This window comes from Balaenoptera physalus, assembly GCF_965194825.1.
Source record: "Balaenoptera physalus genome assembly, chromosome: 17".
Classification (NCBI taxonomy): Eukaryota; Metazoa; Chordata; class Mammalia; order Artiodactyla; family Balaenopteridae; genus Balaenoptera; species Balaenoptera physalus.
In genome coordinates, this window is record NC_138895.1 from 69,975,956 (window position 1) to 69,995,885 (window position 19,930).

Sequence of the window (19,930 nt, forward strand, 5' to 3'; positions counted from 1 at the left end):
CTTTTTTTTTTTCACATGGGCTGCTCCAGCCCAGGTCTAGGGCCTCCGCATCTCAGACCTTTATCCTTACAGTTGTCATCTCCGGAAGGAGCCTTCCTGCCTCCCAGGTGGCCCATTCGCTGTATTGTGCCAGCCAGGAGCGGTGCGGGTGCCCACCGCTGGCTCTCTCTTTCCCCTCGCCCCACATCTAACTTGTCACCACGAAGACCTCACCATTCACCTCCTTGGTAGCCCTCAGACCCACCCATCTCTCTCCATCCTCACCTCTGTCGTATCGTTCACCAGCGCTGATCCCCAGATGGCGTTCCTGTCTTACTCTCACCTTTTCCAATCAGCATTCACAGTCTCCAGAGTGACCTTTCTGTGGAGCAGATCAGCCTGCTCACTCTTCTGCTTCAAACCTTTCCATCTAGGCCCCTTCAAATCCAGAATAATAGCCTGGGCTCTCCCCTCTGCCTGCAAGACCTTTAGCTTTGTTCCTCACCGTTATTCCCATTCTTCTTTCAGGACTCAACTCGCTGGGCTTTTCTGGGACACCTGCCGGTGTCCCTCACATTACCTGTCCTCCTCCTCTGTCCTGTCTCTGCCACCCCACACTGCAAGTTCCACGGGAGCAGGGGGCTTTGCTCATTGCAATATCCACAGAGAAGGCTCTCAGTCTGCATCAGACTTGACTTGCTGAGTGAACGAATGTGTAAATGCATGCATAGAGAGGTTTGCACTGCATTATGATGGAGCTGGTCTCGGCATGCGTGTAAGCTGTGTGTGCTACTCAGGTGGCCTGTGTGTAGCAGGGACCAATAGGAAATCCTCTACTCTGTTGCTATAGTCAACCCATATCTGCATAATTCAGGAAAATTGAGTTAAAATTTTAAAAATAAGGTTTTTTAGACTTTCCTTCCTGAATGTTCTTTTAAAAGGAGAGCAGAGAGCAAAGCAGTCTGGGGATGTCCCAGCAGCAGCCTGGAGGTGGGGGAGAGCCTGGAACTGACTGGATTTCTCTTGAGCCCTTTGAGTCCGGGTGTCAGGTTCATCCAGGGAGCTGTTCCCACTACCCGGCCGAGAAGCGATTTACTGGATGGTGACCTCACTTTACATTTCACAGTATGTGTGTCATATAAGCAGTCAGTGCAGTGGAACAATTTCCTGTAAACATTTACAGTGATTTGAGGCACTGGGGCCAGTCCCCAGTGGTTCTGGGAAAGACTTTTTTAAAAAATGAGAAAAGAAGGAACCTCAGCTCTGACTGTTCATCTGACGCAGTAATTACACAGTAGAGGTCAGAACTGGGTGACCGTCAGCCCCGGGAGTGCCGGAGGGCCTCCTGGCTTTGGCTCTTCCAGCCATTTTCTGGGAACACACAGAGCTGAGTTTCAGCAGGGTGGGGACCTCTGGGTTTGAAGTCCGCTCCCCGTTACCCCTGGGACTCTGGTGCCTAGTGAGTGAGCCGCTTCCCAGCAGGCCCCAAAGCCAGCCACAGCCGTCTCACCCCATAGCAGCTCCATAGAAGCTTTTCCCTCTAAGCCCCTGTTTCTGTGTTTCTCGGAGGGAGAACGACAAACATCCTCTTACATTTCAGAGAGGATAATGAATGTTGGGGTCCACACACTATCGGATTAAGACGTCATCTTCAGAAGGGCCTTGCTGGGATGGGGGCAACAGGGTGGGCATGGAGCCCTGAGAGGAAGGCCTGACAGTGTCAGCGTCAGGGGTTCTGGGTTAACCAAGACCCAGACCAAGCAGGTACTTAGGAGCCAGGAAAGCAGGGGCACCGAAGAAACCACAAACGAGGAAATTTGTGAGTTTTATGTTATTTGTAAGAATCAAATATTATTTTATGGTGCAGCATTCTTATTACTTTGACTTGCATAGGTGGGTGAACGGGTGAGGAGCGCACGTAACCTTTTTGATGCCTAGGGCCTCTGACCTCACTCTGCCTGATACAGTGCGTGCATGTGGCTATTGAGGACTCAAGTGTGGCTGGTCAAGTTGAAATGTTCTGTAAGTGTAGAATACATACGGTCTTTTGAAGACTTAATTCAAAAAACGGGACGTCAAGTATCTCATGAATAACTTTGATATTGACTGTCTGTTGAAATGATATTTTTGATACAGTATTGAGTTAGCTAAAGTATAATTAAAATTAATTTCACCTGCATTTAAAAAAAAATTTGGCTTCTCAAAAATTAAAAATGGGGACTTCCCTGGTAGTCCAGTGGTTAAGACTCAGCTTCCAATGCAGGGGGTGTGGGTATGATCCCTGGTCGGGGAACAAAGATCCCACGTGCCTCGCGGCCACAAAAAAACAAAAACAAAAAAAGCGGTTTGAGAGAAAAAATACTAAAATTATTAAAATATTAAATATTAAAAATATTAAAATATTTAATTAATATTTAATATTAATATTAAAATATTAAAAATATTAAAAGTGACCTGTATGCCTCACCTTGGTGGCTATTGGACAGCATGGCCCTAGACATTTAAATCCAGACCTCGCAGCCTTGGGCTGGTATAGCAACAAGATAGGTGCACGGTCTTGCAGACAAATTTTGCCAATGGTACGATTTTGCTTGGGCTTGCTCTTATTAGTAGCGGTGGGAATTCTAGACCTTCATCCAAATGATATCTTTTCGAGATGGCCCTCAGTTGCAATCACCCTACCCTCATCTCATATCTTGTTGACCCTGAGCAAGTATTTAACCTCTGAGCCTCGGCATTCTGTTGTCATTATAGTACAACTTTACAGGGTTGTTGGTAGGGTTACACAAGGTGACGTGCGTGTGGTACCCAGCATAGAGCCTGGCACCTAGAAGGGGCTCTCCAACAGTCACCAGCACAAGAATGGCCTCACCTTGTGGCCACACCCAAAGGAGGGGGAGGAGAACACTGCATGACTTTGGCGTTCAGTAGGTGCTCCATCTGTGCTTAGTGAACTAAACTTGTGTGGTGGCTAAGAGCTTGGGGATTTATCATAAACCACAGCTGACTCATTCCCACACCCACTTCAGCTCCTGTCTCCAACCCACATCCAGATGCCAGGCCCTCACTTGAGAGGCAGCAGGGAAACACCTGTGAGGCTGGCTCAGCCGCTCAGCACAGCTCAGAACTATAAACATCCTGACACTTGCAGGCAAACATACCTCCCAACAGCTGTTGTCCGAATACAGGATTAGCCAGGATGTGAGCAAGGACCAGCTCCCCTCTGCTGAGCTTTCCTCTGATGCCCCCAAACCAAGCAACCTGCTTGTCATCCTTCATTTCCAGCCCCACCCCACCCATTTATTCAACAATACTTACTACGTAGAAATCCCTTCTACCACTTTCCTACCAGATTGTCTCCCACCCCAGCTCCTTTGGGACTTCAGCATTTCTTGGGCAAGGCAGACTGTTCTATAGTTAGATAGTTCCTTATACAGAAGCAAAAGATGTCTTCCTAGAACTTCCACTGTGGATCCCAGTTCTTCTCTCTGGAGTCACACAAAGAGTTTATGGCCATCTTTATTCTATCACAGTACCCATTCCTAGGAAAGTAAATCTGCTGATTTACCTCTAAGTAAATTATTTTATTTTCCTAGGGAAGTAAATCTACTAATTTACCTCTAAGTAAAAATCTGGCACTTGTCTTCATAAAACAGTATGCCAAGTGAAAGAAGCCAGACACAAAAGGCCACCTATTGTATAATTCCAGGTGCATGAAACGCCCAGAATAGGCAAATCCATAGAGACAGAAAGTGGACCAGTGGTTGACTGGACCTGAAGGGAGGATAAAGTGGGAGTGGCTGTGAATCTATGTGGGGTTTCTTTTAGGTGATGAAAATGTTCTGGAATTAGAGGTGATGAGTACACAATCCTGTGAATATACTAAATGCCACTAAACTATACGCTGTCAAAGGGTGGATTTTATGATATGTGAATTATAGCACAATAAGAAAAAGCAAAATTTAATAAAACAGCCTGTGGACTGAGATGGCTCCTACCAGCCATGTCTTCTCAGCCCTATCCCCACCCACTGCCTCTGTGTGGCCGAGGCGGCTTAGCTGTGGTGTCTAAATTGGTGGCGTTTCAGGAAACGATAGGAATTGGTTCGATCCCAGTGTTCACCACTTACGGGGTTGTGGCTTTGGGTATGTTACTTAACTTGTCACAGCCTCTTTCCTCGTCTGAAAAGTGGATTTTTGTGAGAATAACTTAATGAGATTTTATATATAAAGTGCTTGGCTCAATGCCTAGAATATTAAAAGTTCCCCAGTAGATGTAAGAAAATAAAGTTGAGGAAATTAATCAACCTTGCCCCTTGGTCCCTCTATCTTTTTTCTCCCAAGCTACTGCCCCCTCAAATGCCCTCACTTTCTTGTTCTTCTGGAACCCCTGGATCAGCAAACCCGGGGTCAACCTAACATCCATTTCCCCTGTCCTGCCTTCAGGCTGCAGGAGAAAATCACAGAGCTGTGTGGGCTGAGCCAATGTGAAATCGTGGTCTCTCTAGTCAACGGAGACCTCACAGGGGATCAGCAGTCATTTCCTGGTCATCTCTACTCAACGTCTATTCCAAAGCACCACTCATACCTCATACTACATCGTCAAACCCAACACTTTGAGCAGACAACCTCGCCTCCCACCTTACTGAGCAATGTCACGTTGCCAGGCCAGAGCTCCTTCAACGTTCTGCCCCTGTTACCCGCATGAATGTATCAATTCCAGCTCTCAGTCGCACCTCCTCTTTCCATTCAAGGTCAATCCTGATATCTGTGTTTTGGATTTCCCCCTCCTCCAGGCTTTCTAAAAATCTTGTTTTTGTCAGCAGCCCCCTTTCCCTCCTGTATTTACAAGCTCTCCCCTTCAGTGGACTCCTTCTTTATGTGTCTAGTCTCCCCTCACCTCAACATTCCATCAGCTGTGAGCCTCTCTCTTCTCTGATGGGATTGACCCTCATCCCCATTCTCACCCCCGTGAAGGGCAATGAGGCTTCTGCGTCCAGCTGTCTGCTGAGAACCACTCTGGTAGAGATGGTCAGTTTATTCTTAGCTGCAAAATCCAACTCTCACTCCTCATCTTACTTGACCTCAGGGTGGGTAGGGTTTTATACTGTTTCCCACTCCTTTCTTCTGGGAACTCTCTTTTCCCTTTACTTCTGGAGACACATTCTCTCCTGTTTCCCATCTTGTCTCTTTGGCCACTCCTTCCCAGTCTTACTTTTACATTTGCTTTAAATGCTGGGATTTCCTGCATCTCTCCTCTCTTTACACAGACATCCTGGGTGAGCGCATCCTCACCCATAGCTTCAACCACCACCCACGTGTTGGTGTCTCCCAAGTCTACCGTCTCTGTCCACATCTCTCTCCCGGGTTCTAGACATATTTCTACTAATGTGGATCATTCCATTGGATTTTCTCAGACACTTGAATTCAACATGTCTGAAGTAAGACCTACACTTTCACCAGAACACTGGAGGCTCCTTTTATATTCCTTTTCTTGATGAATGATAACACCTATCTCGTTCCCTGAGACAGAAACCTGGGAGTTCTTTCTGACTTCTCACTTTACCTCGTACGCCGACTGGTCTGTGACCAACCCCTGTGGTGTCTGCCCATTAATGCCTCAAATCTTTTCCTTCTTGTCTGTACTCACTGCCCAGCAGCCTCACCATCTGTCCCCTGGTCACCTCCTAACTTGTCCCCCTATCTCCCTTCCCACCGTCCTGCAGTCAACTCTCTATGTTGCTTTCCAGATGAATTCTTGCTTGATTCCACCTTGTTTCAGAATAAAGTGCAGGTCCCTAAACATGTCACACATGACCCTCCAGAGAAGGTGCTTAATAAGTGTTTGTTGGTTTGTTGAGTGAATGTGAGATGTGTGTTAAAGAGCCCTGAAGGCCCCCATGGAGACGAAAGCTGCCCTAAGCTAGGAAGGTCATCAGCTGGTGGTCAAGAGCAGGAAATTAATTCCTGCCTGGGCTTAATGCTGGCTTGACCACTTACTCACTAGATGTGTGAGTCTGGACAAGTCATTTAGCCCCTCTGAGCCTCACTTTAACCATTTGGAAAATTAGGATTAAATGAGGTTTGCTATTGTCAAATGAAGTAATGCATGCAAAATGTATGGCAAAAGAGTTCAATAAACATTACCTATTATTGTAAAGCTGCTTTTTCTGTACAGTTCCAGAACTTAAGATACCATTGAAGGCAGGTAAGTTTGTTCCTTGACCTCCTCCTCCGCCTCCTCCTTTTTCTTCTCTTATTCAGTAGTGCTCTCAGCATGAGAAGTCAATACTGGCCACCTCTGCCTTCTTTTCTACTCAAGAGCTAGTATTCCAAATTATCACCCAAACTCCATACTCCATTGTCAAACCCATATCTTTAGCAGATATCTTTGCCTCACATTCACGGAGCCATGTCCCATTACTAGGCATGACCACCTTCAGCCTTCTCCTCTTACAACACCCATGAATGTATCTATTTCTGCTCTCAGTCTTCCCTCCCTCCCCTCCCCCCTCCCTTTCAAGGTAAATCCTTCTATCTGAGCTTTGAATTCCACCTTCTTCCAAGCTTCTGGGACTAGAACCTTGTTTTATCAGTGACTTCCTTGGGTTCCAGAGCCTCTTTTCATGGCCCTAGCCCTAGATGCTCCCTCGCTCATCTCCCCTTGTTCCCGGGTCTACCTTACTCCTGATCTCTTGCTTAGTCTCCCATCCTTGGCCATGCACTTAGGCCTGGATGTAAATAGTTGCTCCAGTGTTGCCCCTTGATTCTCAACCTTGGCCACAGTTTTATCTCCACTTGCTCTGCTCGTAGATACAGCTTCCAGGTCCCTAATCCAGTTCTCATCAGCCCTGATTCCCTACCACCTCCCATAAAAGGCATCAGAGGGTTTAGATGACATTAGAATCATATGAACGACACTTCTCATGAAGTTTCCCCCATCTCAAGTTCAAATTAAATGTCATAATATTAAATTTCTAGCTATTATGTTGAATCCTGACAAGTAATAGGATCTGCTTATAACTTTGAGAACTTTTATAAAGGGAACCTTAAAAGTGATCAACTTAGCTTGGAAGATACGAAATAAGTGGGAGGTCATCTTCCTAAGATCGTGGGAAAGTTGGACATGAGATCAAGTTTAATCAAGTTCAGTAGTAAATTAGCAAACAAAATATCTTTCATACCCATTCCTTTGCAGGCTTTGTTCAGCTTTTTGGCATCTCGATCAACATCAAAACCCTGATGACTTCTCTCTTTGGCCTAGAAAAAAATAATTGAAGAGGTTGAGTGGACAATACAGGCATTTAATAATTATCTCTGGCTGAAGTTGGCAACTAACGGGAAGACCAAGCAGACATCCAAACGAGGGACCAGCTGCCGCTTTACACATGGGTACATGTGGAAATCAGCTGGGGAAGCTCTGGCCCCAGAGAGATGGCTGGTACTCCCTGGAGCCAGCTGGACTTGGATGACCACGGAGAATGGCCCCCTCTGTTCTCAAGGACAATCAGCCCAGCCAGCTCTGGGAGAAGTGATTTTCATATCAACCCCACCTTTGTGTGTCTGTCTCTGAAACAGAGAGTAGTACAGTGGGCCAATGTCCTGGAATGCTGGTTTTCAACCTTCGCCCTGAGACACAGTATGTCTAGAGAATAGGTGTTGTCGGCCAGAAGCTGAGGATTCTAGGATCTTATTACAGATCCATTTGACAATCTGGGCTACAAGCTTTACCATTCACACAATGAGAGACATAATATTTAGTTTGTCAGAGATAACTCTATGGACCAGCAATAGCAGAGTTATTGGTTTTTCCCGCTCCTTGGGGAGAAAAAGTTCTGTATATATATTAATGTTTCCCATACTTCAGTCATTGGCATAATACATGCACTGAATGTCCACAGCTATCTACGTCTACATTATTATTATTTGCTTATTATTTTTCTTTCAATTGACCTACTTTGTTTTTGCTTAAAGTTATTTTTCAAAAAGAAACTTTCTATTAGCACTGAAGTGGAAAACCAGTGTTGCTTGCCTAAAGAAAAGGTAAGCATAAAAATCAATGCATGGCTATTAAAAATTTAAAGATGTGAGGTTAGTTGCAGTCATGCAACGAGTAGCTTTGAACACACCCTGTGTTTTCTCAGTTCTTTGTCTTTCCTCACAGAGATGGTCTTTGATGACGTATGTCACTTATTTCCCATCCTTCAGTGAAGGCTGGTCTAAGTGCTACTGTCTACACTCCCCAATTTCCCTGTCCCTCCTTTCATTTCTTTGGGTACCTATTGGGAATGAGCAGTAAACCACATAAAGCACAGAGGATGAGTTGCATTTATCTGCCTGGTATCCCTATGTCCTTTGGGGGACTTCCCCTCCCCCATTTCATGTGGTCTCACGGGAGATGTCAGTCACGAAGCTTGAGCCCCATCGTCCTGCCCTTGGGTGGACACACACCCTGTCACTCTGGCACTAGTGACTGGTTCAGGAGTGGGGATGTAATCCAAGCAGGGTCAATTAGAGTTTTCCCTGGGTTGATACATAAATATTGAGAGATGTCTCTCCCTGCTGGGTTTGCTAAGCCAACAGAGTGTGAGTCTAGGGCTGTTGGCAGCCATCTTGTCCACTACATGAAGGAAGCATGGGTTCAGAATGAAGCAAAGCAAAGACAAGAAGCGTGGAGATATGGAGAGAGAGAGAGAGAGACAGACAGAAAGAGAGAGGGAAAGATTGAGGTTGAATAACTATGGACTGGAGGAAGGCTGGCTTGTAGGTTTTGGTTAATGGAAAATCATATAATCTTAAGAGCCGAAGGGATCTCAGGGCCCCCTATCAGCCCACTGCCTTTTGGAATGTAGTCCATTGGCCCATCTTGAAGTATCTATTCCCGAAACAAGCTGGGAGAGGGACTCATATTTGTTGAGCACCCGCCATGTGCTAGACAACTTCCTCATTGACACACCTTTCTTCATTATTCACAGGGAAGAGTAGGCATTTGTCGTCTGCTTTACAGAGGAGGAAGCCTGGATTCAGGCAGGTGAGGGAATTTGTCTGTGGTCTTGCAAGATGCAGGTTTGCACCCGCTCAATCTGCCTCCTAAAGCTCATGCTCTTGGGTCCCGTGCACCATCCTGCCTCACACTCTAATTATGACTGGGGCCTTCATGTTCGGCGGAGCGATGGCGTGTCCCATGTTCCTTTCCCAATCTTTTGTGGGCTGTAAGAAGGCTATCTGGTTCTTCTGAAGGCTTGTTGGGAGGACCAGAGACGTAATTTGTGGGGCTCAGTGGAAAACGAAAGTGTAGGGCTCCTTGTTCAAAAATGATTAAGAATTTCAGGATGGTGACATCAGAGCATTAAACGAAGAGCAGGGCCTTTCTGAGCGTGGGGCCCTGTGCAGATGCACAGGCTGCACACTGACCAAGCCCACCCTGCCTTTTGATCACATTCTAAAAGGGCTGGTTCTCTGGGTGTGGGAGTGTGGGAAGTAGCAATCTCAAAGAAGTAAATTGTGTCTTTGCTTTTCATCAGGAGTATTAGGTGCGACTCAGGAAGTGAGGTAGAGTTAAACCGGAGCAGCAGAAATCTCGTGACAGGCTTCATAAACTATTCTGTGTGTCATTTTAGCCTCATCGGTGCAAGAGTTTGGTGGACTTATTATCTATCCCACTTCACAACTGACGAGTTGGAACAGAGGATGGCTGTGAACTTGTGAATGGCTGTTCAGGTTATGCCTGGCTTGAGGGCAGTGGGAGCTGGGTCCTGCTGGGGATACACTTGCCAAGCTCTGTGCTGGCAGGGCTGCTTCTCCCCCAGAGGAATACTTTTTCCTTGTTTGCACAAAGATGCTGTCAGGGCTTGCAGAAGCCATGAGGAGACTTGGTTAAGATCACCTGGCCAGGTAACAGCTGAATCGGAGCCAGGGCTCGAACCAGGACTGTCTGACTGACAGGTATGAAATGACATTCCCTCTCTGTTTTAGCAAGATGGTTCCATGATACAAATATCATAGAGTTATAAGAGTGGAGGGAGGGGAAAAGGACCCTCCGAACATGTCCAGTTTGTTTATCCAAGGCCAAAAAATGAGTAAAAATAAATGTCTTTTAGTCCAAAATAATAGTAATGTCTGGTGGGGTGGCGTGGGGTGCAGTGGGAGAGTGTTGAAGCCCATGTTAGGAATAAAGATGATATTGAGACTTAATTTTTTCCTTTTTTGCTTTACAAATAATGCAGCGTAAAAGTCTATATCAGATGCATGACCCTCAGCAGGGCAGGTTGAAGTCACCGTCCCCTTCTAGGAATGAATGACTCTTAGCCATGTTGGTTAGCTTTCCTTATCAGAAGAGAATTCCATCTTGTTCCTAGTAACAGCAGGATATTTGATGTCAGAGGGAAGGAATCATGTGATGTGATTTAAAAAGGGAAGAGAGAAAAAGAAGACAGTCTGTGTGGAAGGAATCTTCCCCTCGGCATGGCTGGGACTGTGTCTACAATGGATGCATTCATCAGCGATGGCCAGTGTTGATGCAAGGGGTGTCCTTGGCTTGTTCCGATGATCTGGGTAACGAATTTCTCGGGAATATACACGGAGAGGACATTCCACCTCCATTGCTCATTGTTAGTGGGCCAGGCAGCTGACTTCGGGGCCTCGGGCCTGTTTGCCCATCAGGAGATTTTGTGTTTGAAACCTGAGGCCACTGAGCAGAACTTCCATATAAAGCAGGTCTGCGGGAATGTGAGTCAGACACAAAATGGGGGTGCAGGGGACTCCAGGATGGGGACAGAGGGTTAAGTTTGTGAGGGTTGAGGCAAATACGTGGATAGCCCACCTGCTTTCAACTACAAGGCGTAAAAGAGGTGGGGCAACATTCCTTTTTTTGGTTTGGTTTGGTTTTTTTTTTAAACAGCATTTGCATTGACACTCAGAAGACACATTAAAAAAGACATGATGTTAGATGTTAATAAAAATGATTACAGAGTCTGGGTTTGAGCCCACGTGGATCTAAGTTTGAATGTGGTTCTGCCCCTCAGCAGTCATGTAAAGTTGGGCCATTTAAACTCTAAGCCACCATTTCCTCATCTGTAAAATGGGGGCAGTGTCTGCCTTCTGAGATCTGAGGCTTGCATGAGATAACATTTCCAGTGCCAGATATTTAGAGGAACCACAGGCATGCTAGTCCTGCCTCTGCTGCTTTGGGCAACTCTTGGGTTTTGTCTTGTGGTGATATTTAGGTTTTTGATTCTGCATATTTTGACTTGACACATTTGGAAGGTATACATATAGAAATATACAGACATCTTCCAAACTTGATATTGTGAGATTATATCATCTATCTATATATCATCTATCTAGTTATCTATCTATCCATCTATCCATCTGTTATCTATCTCGCAATGCCCCAGACATCATGTTTATAATAGGTAGCCACAGAGGATATAATAGTCAACTTTAAGAACATAGGTTTCTAGTCAGACTAGACTTGAATCCCAGCGGTACTGCTTATTACTTCTGTGACCTTGAGCAAGTTTGGGAATCTTTCTGTGCTGTGGTTGCCTCATGGCAAAATGCGGATAATAATATCCCCTATCTCATAGGTCTCTTGTGAGAGTTTCAATGAAGTCATTCATGCAAAACATCTAAAATGAAGCCTAGCAGAGGGCACATGCTCAATAAATGTAAACAATATTTGTTGAAGGCAGATCAGTAATGACCTTTCCAGAATATTGCCTGAGGGGTTTTCAGCTTGTAAATGGCACTCTGAGGATCAGTTTTTCATTCATCACCTGCAGTTGGGATCCAGGCATGCATTTAACCCCGGGCAGTAAAATGGTTAAAAATTCAGGCTCTGTGGAGTCCAGGTGATCTGGGCTGACACCACAACACCACCTTCTGGCCAGTGTGCTAATTCGCACCCCTGGGTGTGAGGGTCCCATTGAGATACAAGGCGGGTGCAGTGCTGGCCATCGTGCTGGTGTGTCAGGCTCAAGATGAAACGAATACTCCTAACTCTGCAAAGGGCACTGCCTGGTGCACGACTACGCTGGGAGCTTTGCTGTTTTCTTCTTCCTTCTAGTGCGTCTACATGTCACTTTTCTGTGTTTTCGTGTTCTTGCATTTAAAACAAGGAAACGAATGAACCATTTTTTTCTGGAGGGAGGATGCAGAGAAAATAAACTGAAATTTTAGGAGCCTAGGAAGCAGTGTCACCTGGGCGGAAAGAATGTTGAAAACACCCACTCTGAAATGACTCAGGGATGTGCCAGCTTCAGCCCATCAACGGCCCAGGAAGCAGCGTGGCTCTGTATCTGATGCCCCCAGGCAGAAGGGCCAGCGTGCAGCAACAGACACCTGCTCAAAGGCTTCTGACCCAGTACAGTTCAAGGAAGGCTTAACTCTTATGATCGGAAGGGGGTTTCAAGAAATCTGCCTCCAACTCACAGCAAACTCTGGGGATGGGGTGTGTGAAAGAGTTAGCTGAGGGATGTGTTTGCAGACTCGTGGCTCTATACATTATGTAGTAACCAAAATTCTCCAGGTGGGTCACCCAGCCTGAGGACACCCGTATTTAAATACACTCCTGCTCATCAGTAGCTAGGACCTGATCAGGTGACCTGATCTTCTACTTGGATAACGTCAAGACTGGAAAATAAGAATATACTGTCTCACGAGAGACATGTGAATTCATTAAAAAACAATACACAGCAGGCAAATTAGACCATCCTCTGAACAGTTCCTCCCTTTTCCCCTGCTTCCTCTCCTCCCTTCTCTTTTTCCTTTTCCTTCTTCCCTTTTCTCCTTCCACCTCCTTTTTTTCTTCCCTCCTCTTCCTTCAACAAACAAGTACTGAACATCTCTTGCGTGGCAAGCACTACCCCAGGTGAGGGGGGGGGACTCAATGTCTGTGAATCGTAGTCCTCAGAGAAATTAACATGGAAATAGATCAATGACAATTGCGTTATGGTATGGTAAGCACTTTGGCTGCCAGTAGCTGAGAGGAGAAAGAGGAATTTTTATGGAGAAGTTGACATGTGTGCTGGTTCTTGAAAGATGAGTAGGAGTTAGGCAAGCAGACAAAAAAGGGGAAGAGGAGGGGCGGAGGTGGGGGAAAGGATATTCCAGGGAGAGACTACAGCATGATGCTTTCTGGGTCTGTGTACATGTGTGCTTACTATGACCTGTCACAGCGCCGCTGCAGAACAAACATGATTGATCTAAATGTGACATAAAGATACAATGTGGTCTTGGGAGTCAGACCTACTGTGTTCAATTACACTTTGCCTCTTGCTGGTCGTAGGACCTCGGGCAAGCTGACCCATCTCTCCGAGCCTTTGTTGTCTCCTCTTCACAGTGGAGGTGCACCAGCTCATGGGTAGCATGAAGTTTGGATGCAGTCGTGTCCGGGGTGCAGTAGCACAGTGCCGGATTACAGTAAGCACACGGTGGGTGGCACGTAGGAGGTGGGATGCTGGGTGACATAAGGATGTAAGGGTCATTTATAAACTCTGAAATAATATCAAATTGTAATGGGAGTGGCATTTGGATTGTTTGTTCCCCAGAAGGCTTGTCTGGCTGCAGTCTCCTCGGTAAATATTTAAAAGTGGTTGCTTAGTATCCAGACTCTAAGACAGGAAGTCTCCGAGGAAATGCTGGGGAGCAGAGGGCAGAGGGCTCGCTGTACACTGATCTAAAGAGGGCTACTGTTTGAGCTGACGTGGAATCGGGAGGGGGGCTGGGGAGACTAGAAGGAGGGCCAGGATTAGAACTAGGCGATGGCCTGGTCTTATTAAACAGGAGCAAAATGAAGGCCGTGCTGGGGAGAGGCTCAGACATGCCTGTATTCTCCTCAGCGTTAGCAATGACCATCCCCATGCTAGTTAACGGTACTTGAATTAACATTGGCCGTTTGGGCTAAACTGCCTTGTATAGAGTTGGAGATACTGAGGTTCATTTTGGGAGAGAGACTTCTTTCTGATCACATAGGTAACCCCCCTGTTCCAAGATATCTACCCTTGAATCTGGCGTGATGCTATTTCTCCCCTTCTCGTTTCTAAGTCTCTGTTTTCCCATCTGAAAGATGGTAATAATAGTATCTATCTCTTGTGGGTTGTTATAAGGATATGGATCAAAAGTGCGTAGCAGGATGCTGGCATGTGGTGAGGGCTCAGCGTTATTTTTATTACTTCCTTCCCTCTTGACCTGATTCCTGCTGAGTGTTGAATGAGCGCCTGACATGGTGCCTTGTGTGGCAACTTTAAAATAGCTGATTACATAATTCTGTCCTAAATCAGAAACGATTTTGTACTTGTAGAGAAGTAGTAGCAGGAGCTAAGAGTTTAAGAGAAATTTATGGGGGAAACACTTCAAATTGAGAATGACAGCTGAATATAACGCACTTACTAAGTGCCAGGCGCTGGTCCAAACAATTTACGTATAGTCACTCAGTCCTCACAACAACCCTATGAAGTAGGTATTATTACCTCCTATTTTGCAGATGAGGAAATCAAAGCACAGAGAGGTTAATTAATTGTCTGAGGTCACACAGCTAGTAAGTAATGGAATTCAAACCTACACAGTCTGGATACAGAAACTCTACTATTGACTTCTCATCAACCATTTTTTTGTTCCTGTCAAAATTATTTATTAAAAAAAATTTAATGGTAGAAAGCTCATTTCAACTATTAGAATGCTGTTTTTTTAGTAGAAACACCAGTCGAGACCTGTGACTTGTCTGCTGACCAGGGAAGCTCAGGACCACTTGCATGACCATAGGGTCAATAAATGGTCTTGATGATGAGAAAATAGGAAGTGAACTGAAAAATGAAAGCCAGTTATCACTATTTGCAAGGCAAAAGGGACAGTCTCTCTCAGGGCAAAGTGTGTGTGCAGGAGAGGCGTTACTGTCAAACTCTGCTCCCAATATTCCTTCTGAGTCAAATAGAATCATGTTTTCTGCTTCTTTTCTGTAAACTGGGACTAATACCTGCTGTACCCAGCAGAATCTCAGGAAGATAAAATAAGACAATGTGATTCACTGCAGCATCATTCACAATAGCCAAGATATGGAAACAACATATGTGTCTGTCAATGGATGAATATATAAAGAGGATGTGGTAGAAGGAAAGAAAGAAAGAAAGAAAGAAAGAGAGAGAGAGAGGGAGGGAGGGAGGGAGGAAGGAAGGAAGGAAGGAAGGGAGGAAGGGAGGAAGGGAGAAAGGGAATATATTATATGTAATGGAATATTACTCAGCCACGAGAAAGAAGGAAATCCTGTTATTTGTGACAACATGGATGGACCTTGAGGACATTCTGCTAGGTGAAATAAGTCAGAGAAAGACAAGTACTGTATGATACCACTTATATGTGGAAGCTGAACTCATAGAGACAGAGACTAGGATGGTGGTTACCAGGGACTAGGGGAAAGGAGGAGAGGTTGGCCAGAGAGTACGAACTTGCAGTTATAAGATGAATAAGTTCTGGTGATCTAATGTACAGCATAGTGATGATAGTTAAATAATATGGTATTATATGCTTGAAAGTTGCTAAGAAAGCATCTTAAATGTTCTCACCACAAAAAAGAAATGGTAACTAAGTGCCATGCTGCAGGTGTTAGCTAATGCTATGCTGGTAATCATTTTGCAATATATAAGTGTATCAAATCGACACATTGTACACCTTAAACTTACATAATGTTATGTGTCAATTGTAGTTCAATAAAGCTGGGGAAAAAAAGACGAGAGTACTGGGCAGAGAGATCTCATAATGGTGATCAGAGCTGGCCAGTGAGGGATTGGCTTTTCTGACCTTCTCCAACAGGCTCTCAGGACTCTTCCTCCTTCTCTCCCCATCTCATCCCAAATCTTCCAGTTCCCCCTTTCCTAAAGCATCTTGCCCTTAGTTCATAGGGATCGTCGTTCGAGGACCAGAGTGTGCCAGGGAGTTGCATTTTAGCGGAGGCATTTTGAAGACTGAGGAGGCATGAGGCCAGCAGGATGGCCAGTTTCTGATGTTTGCTCCTTTTGGGTGACTACTTTCCAGCCTGATAAACTGTCAAACATTTTCACAGGTAAAAGGTCACTTCTCCCTACCTGACAGAATCTATGCAAAATGACTGCCGGTTTGTCTTATTAGCAAGGGGCCTATCAGTGTGAGGTGGGGGAGGCAGAGGACAGAGGCTGTGCTGGATTCCTCACTGTCCTACCTGAGTCCTCAGAGGGCCAAAGAAGCTTGGGGACTGACAGCACGGAGCCTCGTGCCTGTCCATTTTTTTTTTTTTTTTTTTTTTTAATTTTATTTTTGGCTGTGTTGGGTCTTTGTTGCTGCACGCGGGCTTTCTCTAGTTGAGGCGAGCGGGGGCTACTCTTCGTTGCGGTGCACAGGCTTCTCATTGCAGTGGCTTCTCTTGTTGCGGAGCACGGGCTCTAGGCTCACGGGCTTCAGTAGTTGTGGCACAAGGGCTCAGTAGTTGTGGCTCGTGGGCTCTAGAGCGCAGGCTCAGTAGTTGTGGCACACGGGCTTAGTTGCTCCGCGGCATGTGGGATCTTCCCGGACCAAGGCTCGAACCCATGTCTCCTGCATTGGCAGGTGGATGCTCAACCGCTGCGCCACCAGGGAAGCACCCGCCTGTCCATTTTTTAAACACCTGGTTGCCCACCATTGATTCTGGGGGCAACAGTGGAGAATGGATCTACTTAAGGAAATTTGCTGACGCCGCATCTCCTCTCTGAAACTGTTCCTGACCCTCTTGGAGAGAGTCGAGGACTTTCTGCCAGTGGTGGGCTGGCACTAAGGTGAACAACTGTCTGACTGCCAAAGGTCGAGGATTTCCCAGGAAATCCTGGATTTTCAGTGCTAACACTGGGTCAGTTCCAGGGAAACCGCGAGAGTCGGTCACCCTGGCTGGGACTGACTTTGCAAGTTTGCCACAGCCAATTGTGAGCATACACAAATGACTGAGTCACATCCTGGGCCTATTAGATCAGAATCATTAAGATATAGGTATATACTAGGTATAGGAATTTTTAAAACTCTCCAGATAATTCTAATGTGCAACCAGGGTTGAGAACCATTGGTCTGATAAAAATAAGGAACTTTCCCATTGACATCTCAGTGAATGAGAAAGACAACTTAAAAAATATATACACTGAGAGCTGTACAAGTAAGAAATCCTAGACTTTATCCAAGGAGCAAAAGATAAAGGGAAGAGGTTTATCATAGATTCTTAGGGTAGAAATTCAACCAAGCGTTTTTCAAAGTGAGTGACATGGAACACTGAAGGTATTAAAGCCCATTAGATTCCAACTGGGAAAGGAGTTCCTTTTAATGGATAAAGAAGATGTGGCACATATATACATTGGAATATTACTCGGCCATAAAAAGAAACGAAATTGAGTTATTTGTAGTGAGGTGGATGGACCTAGAGTCTGTCATACAGCATGAAGTAAGTCAGAAGGAGAAAAACAAATACCGTATGCTAACACATATATATGGAATCTAAAAAAAAAAAAAAAAAAAAAAAAGATGGTTCTGAAGAATCCAGGGGCAGGACAGGAATAAAGACACAGATGTAGAGAATGGACTTGAGGACACGGGGAGAGAGAAGGGTAAGCTGGGACGTAGTGAGAGAGTGGCATGGACATACATACACTACCAAACGTAAAATAGATAGCTAGTGGGAAGCAGCCACATAGCACAGGGAGATCAGCTCGGTGCTTTGTGACCACCTAGAGGGGTGGGATAGGAAAGGTGGGAGGGAGACGCAAGAGGGAGGAGATATGGGGATATATGTATATGTATAGCTGATTCACTTTGTTATAAAGCAGAAACTAACACACCATTGTAAAGCAATTATACTCCAATAAAGATGTTAAAAAAATAAAATAAAATAAAATTCTCTCTAGATTCTTCTGAGTAGTCAGTCTTTGCCAGGTAATAGTATGTCTTTCATACTCCTCCAATCTAGGGGTTGACAAACTGTAGGCTGAGGCCAAATCCAGCCCATCACCTGTTTCTGTAAATAAAGTTTTATTGGAACATAGCCAACCCACTCATATACATTTGGTCAGTGGTTGCTTCCACACTACAATGGCAGAATTGAGTAGTTGCAACAAAGGCTGTGTGGTCCAGAAAGCCTCAAATAGTTACTTTGCAAACACCTTCTCTATTTCATGCAAAAGGTCTTTTTATCAGAAAACAGGTGACAGGATCTGAGCCTTTGGCTGGCGATAGTATTTAGTTCGAATGTAATACACTCACTTTCTGTATTAACATCGAATGATATTGGTTTTCTATTTGTGGTACTAATACAAAGTTTCTTTTTAAGCTAAATTTGTGTCAAAAAGATGAGTGGATTTAAAGAAAATAGTTACTAGAACTATTAGTACAACATGTGGCACACGTATCTGGCAACGTTCAAGAAGGTCACACTTAAGTCTGAAGTCTGGGAAACATTATTCAATGTATCCAATTCCCTCATTTTACAGATAAACTGAGGCTTGGTGGTTAAGTCATCTGCCCAGGGTCACTTACTTGCTTATGGAAAAAACTGGACTCCTCTCTCTCAGGACAATGTTCTTTCACCTCTAACTGGTCACTCATTTGTACTTTGAAACCAGTTAGCACGAATGCAAAGTATTGTACTATTTAAAGTCAATGAACTGAATTCAGCCAGAAAATATCCTGGTGACATTTCCACAGATACGTTTAGTAGACACTGATGGGCAATTTGAAACACAATAGAGGGGTCATTCACATCTTTAAACATGAATCTTGGGTAATTAGTGGCATATTGTTTAATTAAGTTGATTGCTTCTTGGGCATGGTTTCCTTGAAACAATAAATTTGATTAAAAGTCTTGTTTTTTTGGTTTTAAATCAAAATCTACGTAAATACTGGTCAGAGCAAAATGTTAATGGTCACCATGGTCTCACTGATAACAAAGCTGATTCCTCCGTTCTTAGATCCTATTCTCACTTGGATCAGCTTTTGAAGTCTGTTAGCCAAGGATGTAGACAAGATAGCTAGGAAAGTGTGTTAGGAAACCTTTGAAGGGTGCTGAGAACACAGGGAGCTCTTTGCTGCTGTTTATTCACCCTTTCAGAGATGCAGTTATAAAGTGACAGGTATGACTATTAATAGTTTGGCCATCATTCTAAATGGGTACAAATATTTGCATCATTCGTCAACTAAGGCTGAAAATAGAAAAAACATCCCCTTGGATCAGATCTCAATATGATATATGCTTACATATGCTGTGTGTTCTGAAAAATAAGTGAAACTTTTTAGATTAAAAAAGTGATCTTTCTCCTAAATTTGGGGTTATTTTTATGTTGGCATTTTAAGAACACCTTTTAATGAAGATTGGTATAGTTAGGTCATTTTCCAGAAAGACAAGCTTCCTTAGGCTATGTTGTCTGGGTTATACATGTCAATGTGATATTTACCATCAAAGGTGACTATGGGGTTGAGACCTGACCTTAACGAGATGTGAACTTAAGACTCTTCGAGGTGGTGGGTACCATTGTTTCCAAAGTTACTGGCAGTATACTCAGAAACGCAAACAATGTGATGGGCCTACCATGCCCTGAGCTCTGGTAGAGGAAGATTTATTGGGGCAGCCCTTTTGGGGGCTACACCCAGAGGAGAGGTGAGCAAATTGACTCCTGATTATTTCACTCATGATTATGTCTTTCCAGATGAGCACTGTTCATCTAGGCAGGAAAACCAGTAGCTTAGCAGCCTTGTTACTGGGTATTTCTGCAGGGAGGCCCTTTGCATTCTGGCCATCAGAACTTAACTTATGAGCTAACAGCCTTTTGGGGGAAAACCACCACCTCTCAGCTGCCATTGTCATCAACAGGAGGACAAGGGTCAAGCTTCAAGATGAGTTGGCTTTTACCCTGTGATAAGAGAGACAAATCAGTGTGAGGGAGAGCCTAGACCAGAGGGGCAGGAATGCATCA

General features: G+C 44.7%; 1 protein-coding gene across 2 annotated transcripts in view; it reads right to left on the reverse strand.

Moving 5' to 3' along the window:
- Positions 1 to 19,930, reverse strand: part of ANXA13 (annexin A13) — a 61,863-nt gene that overhangs the window by 24,926 nt on the left and 17,007 nt on the right. For both annotated transcript variants that reach the window (XM_082433219.1, XM_082433220.1), the window contains one exon: positions 7,163 to 7,238. In XM_082433219.1, coding sequence (XP_082289345.1) covers positions 7,163 to 7,238 — 76 coding nt within the window. The remainder of the gene's footprint in view (positions 1 to 7,162; positions 7,239 to 19,930) is intronic.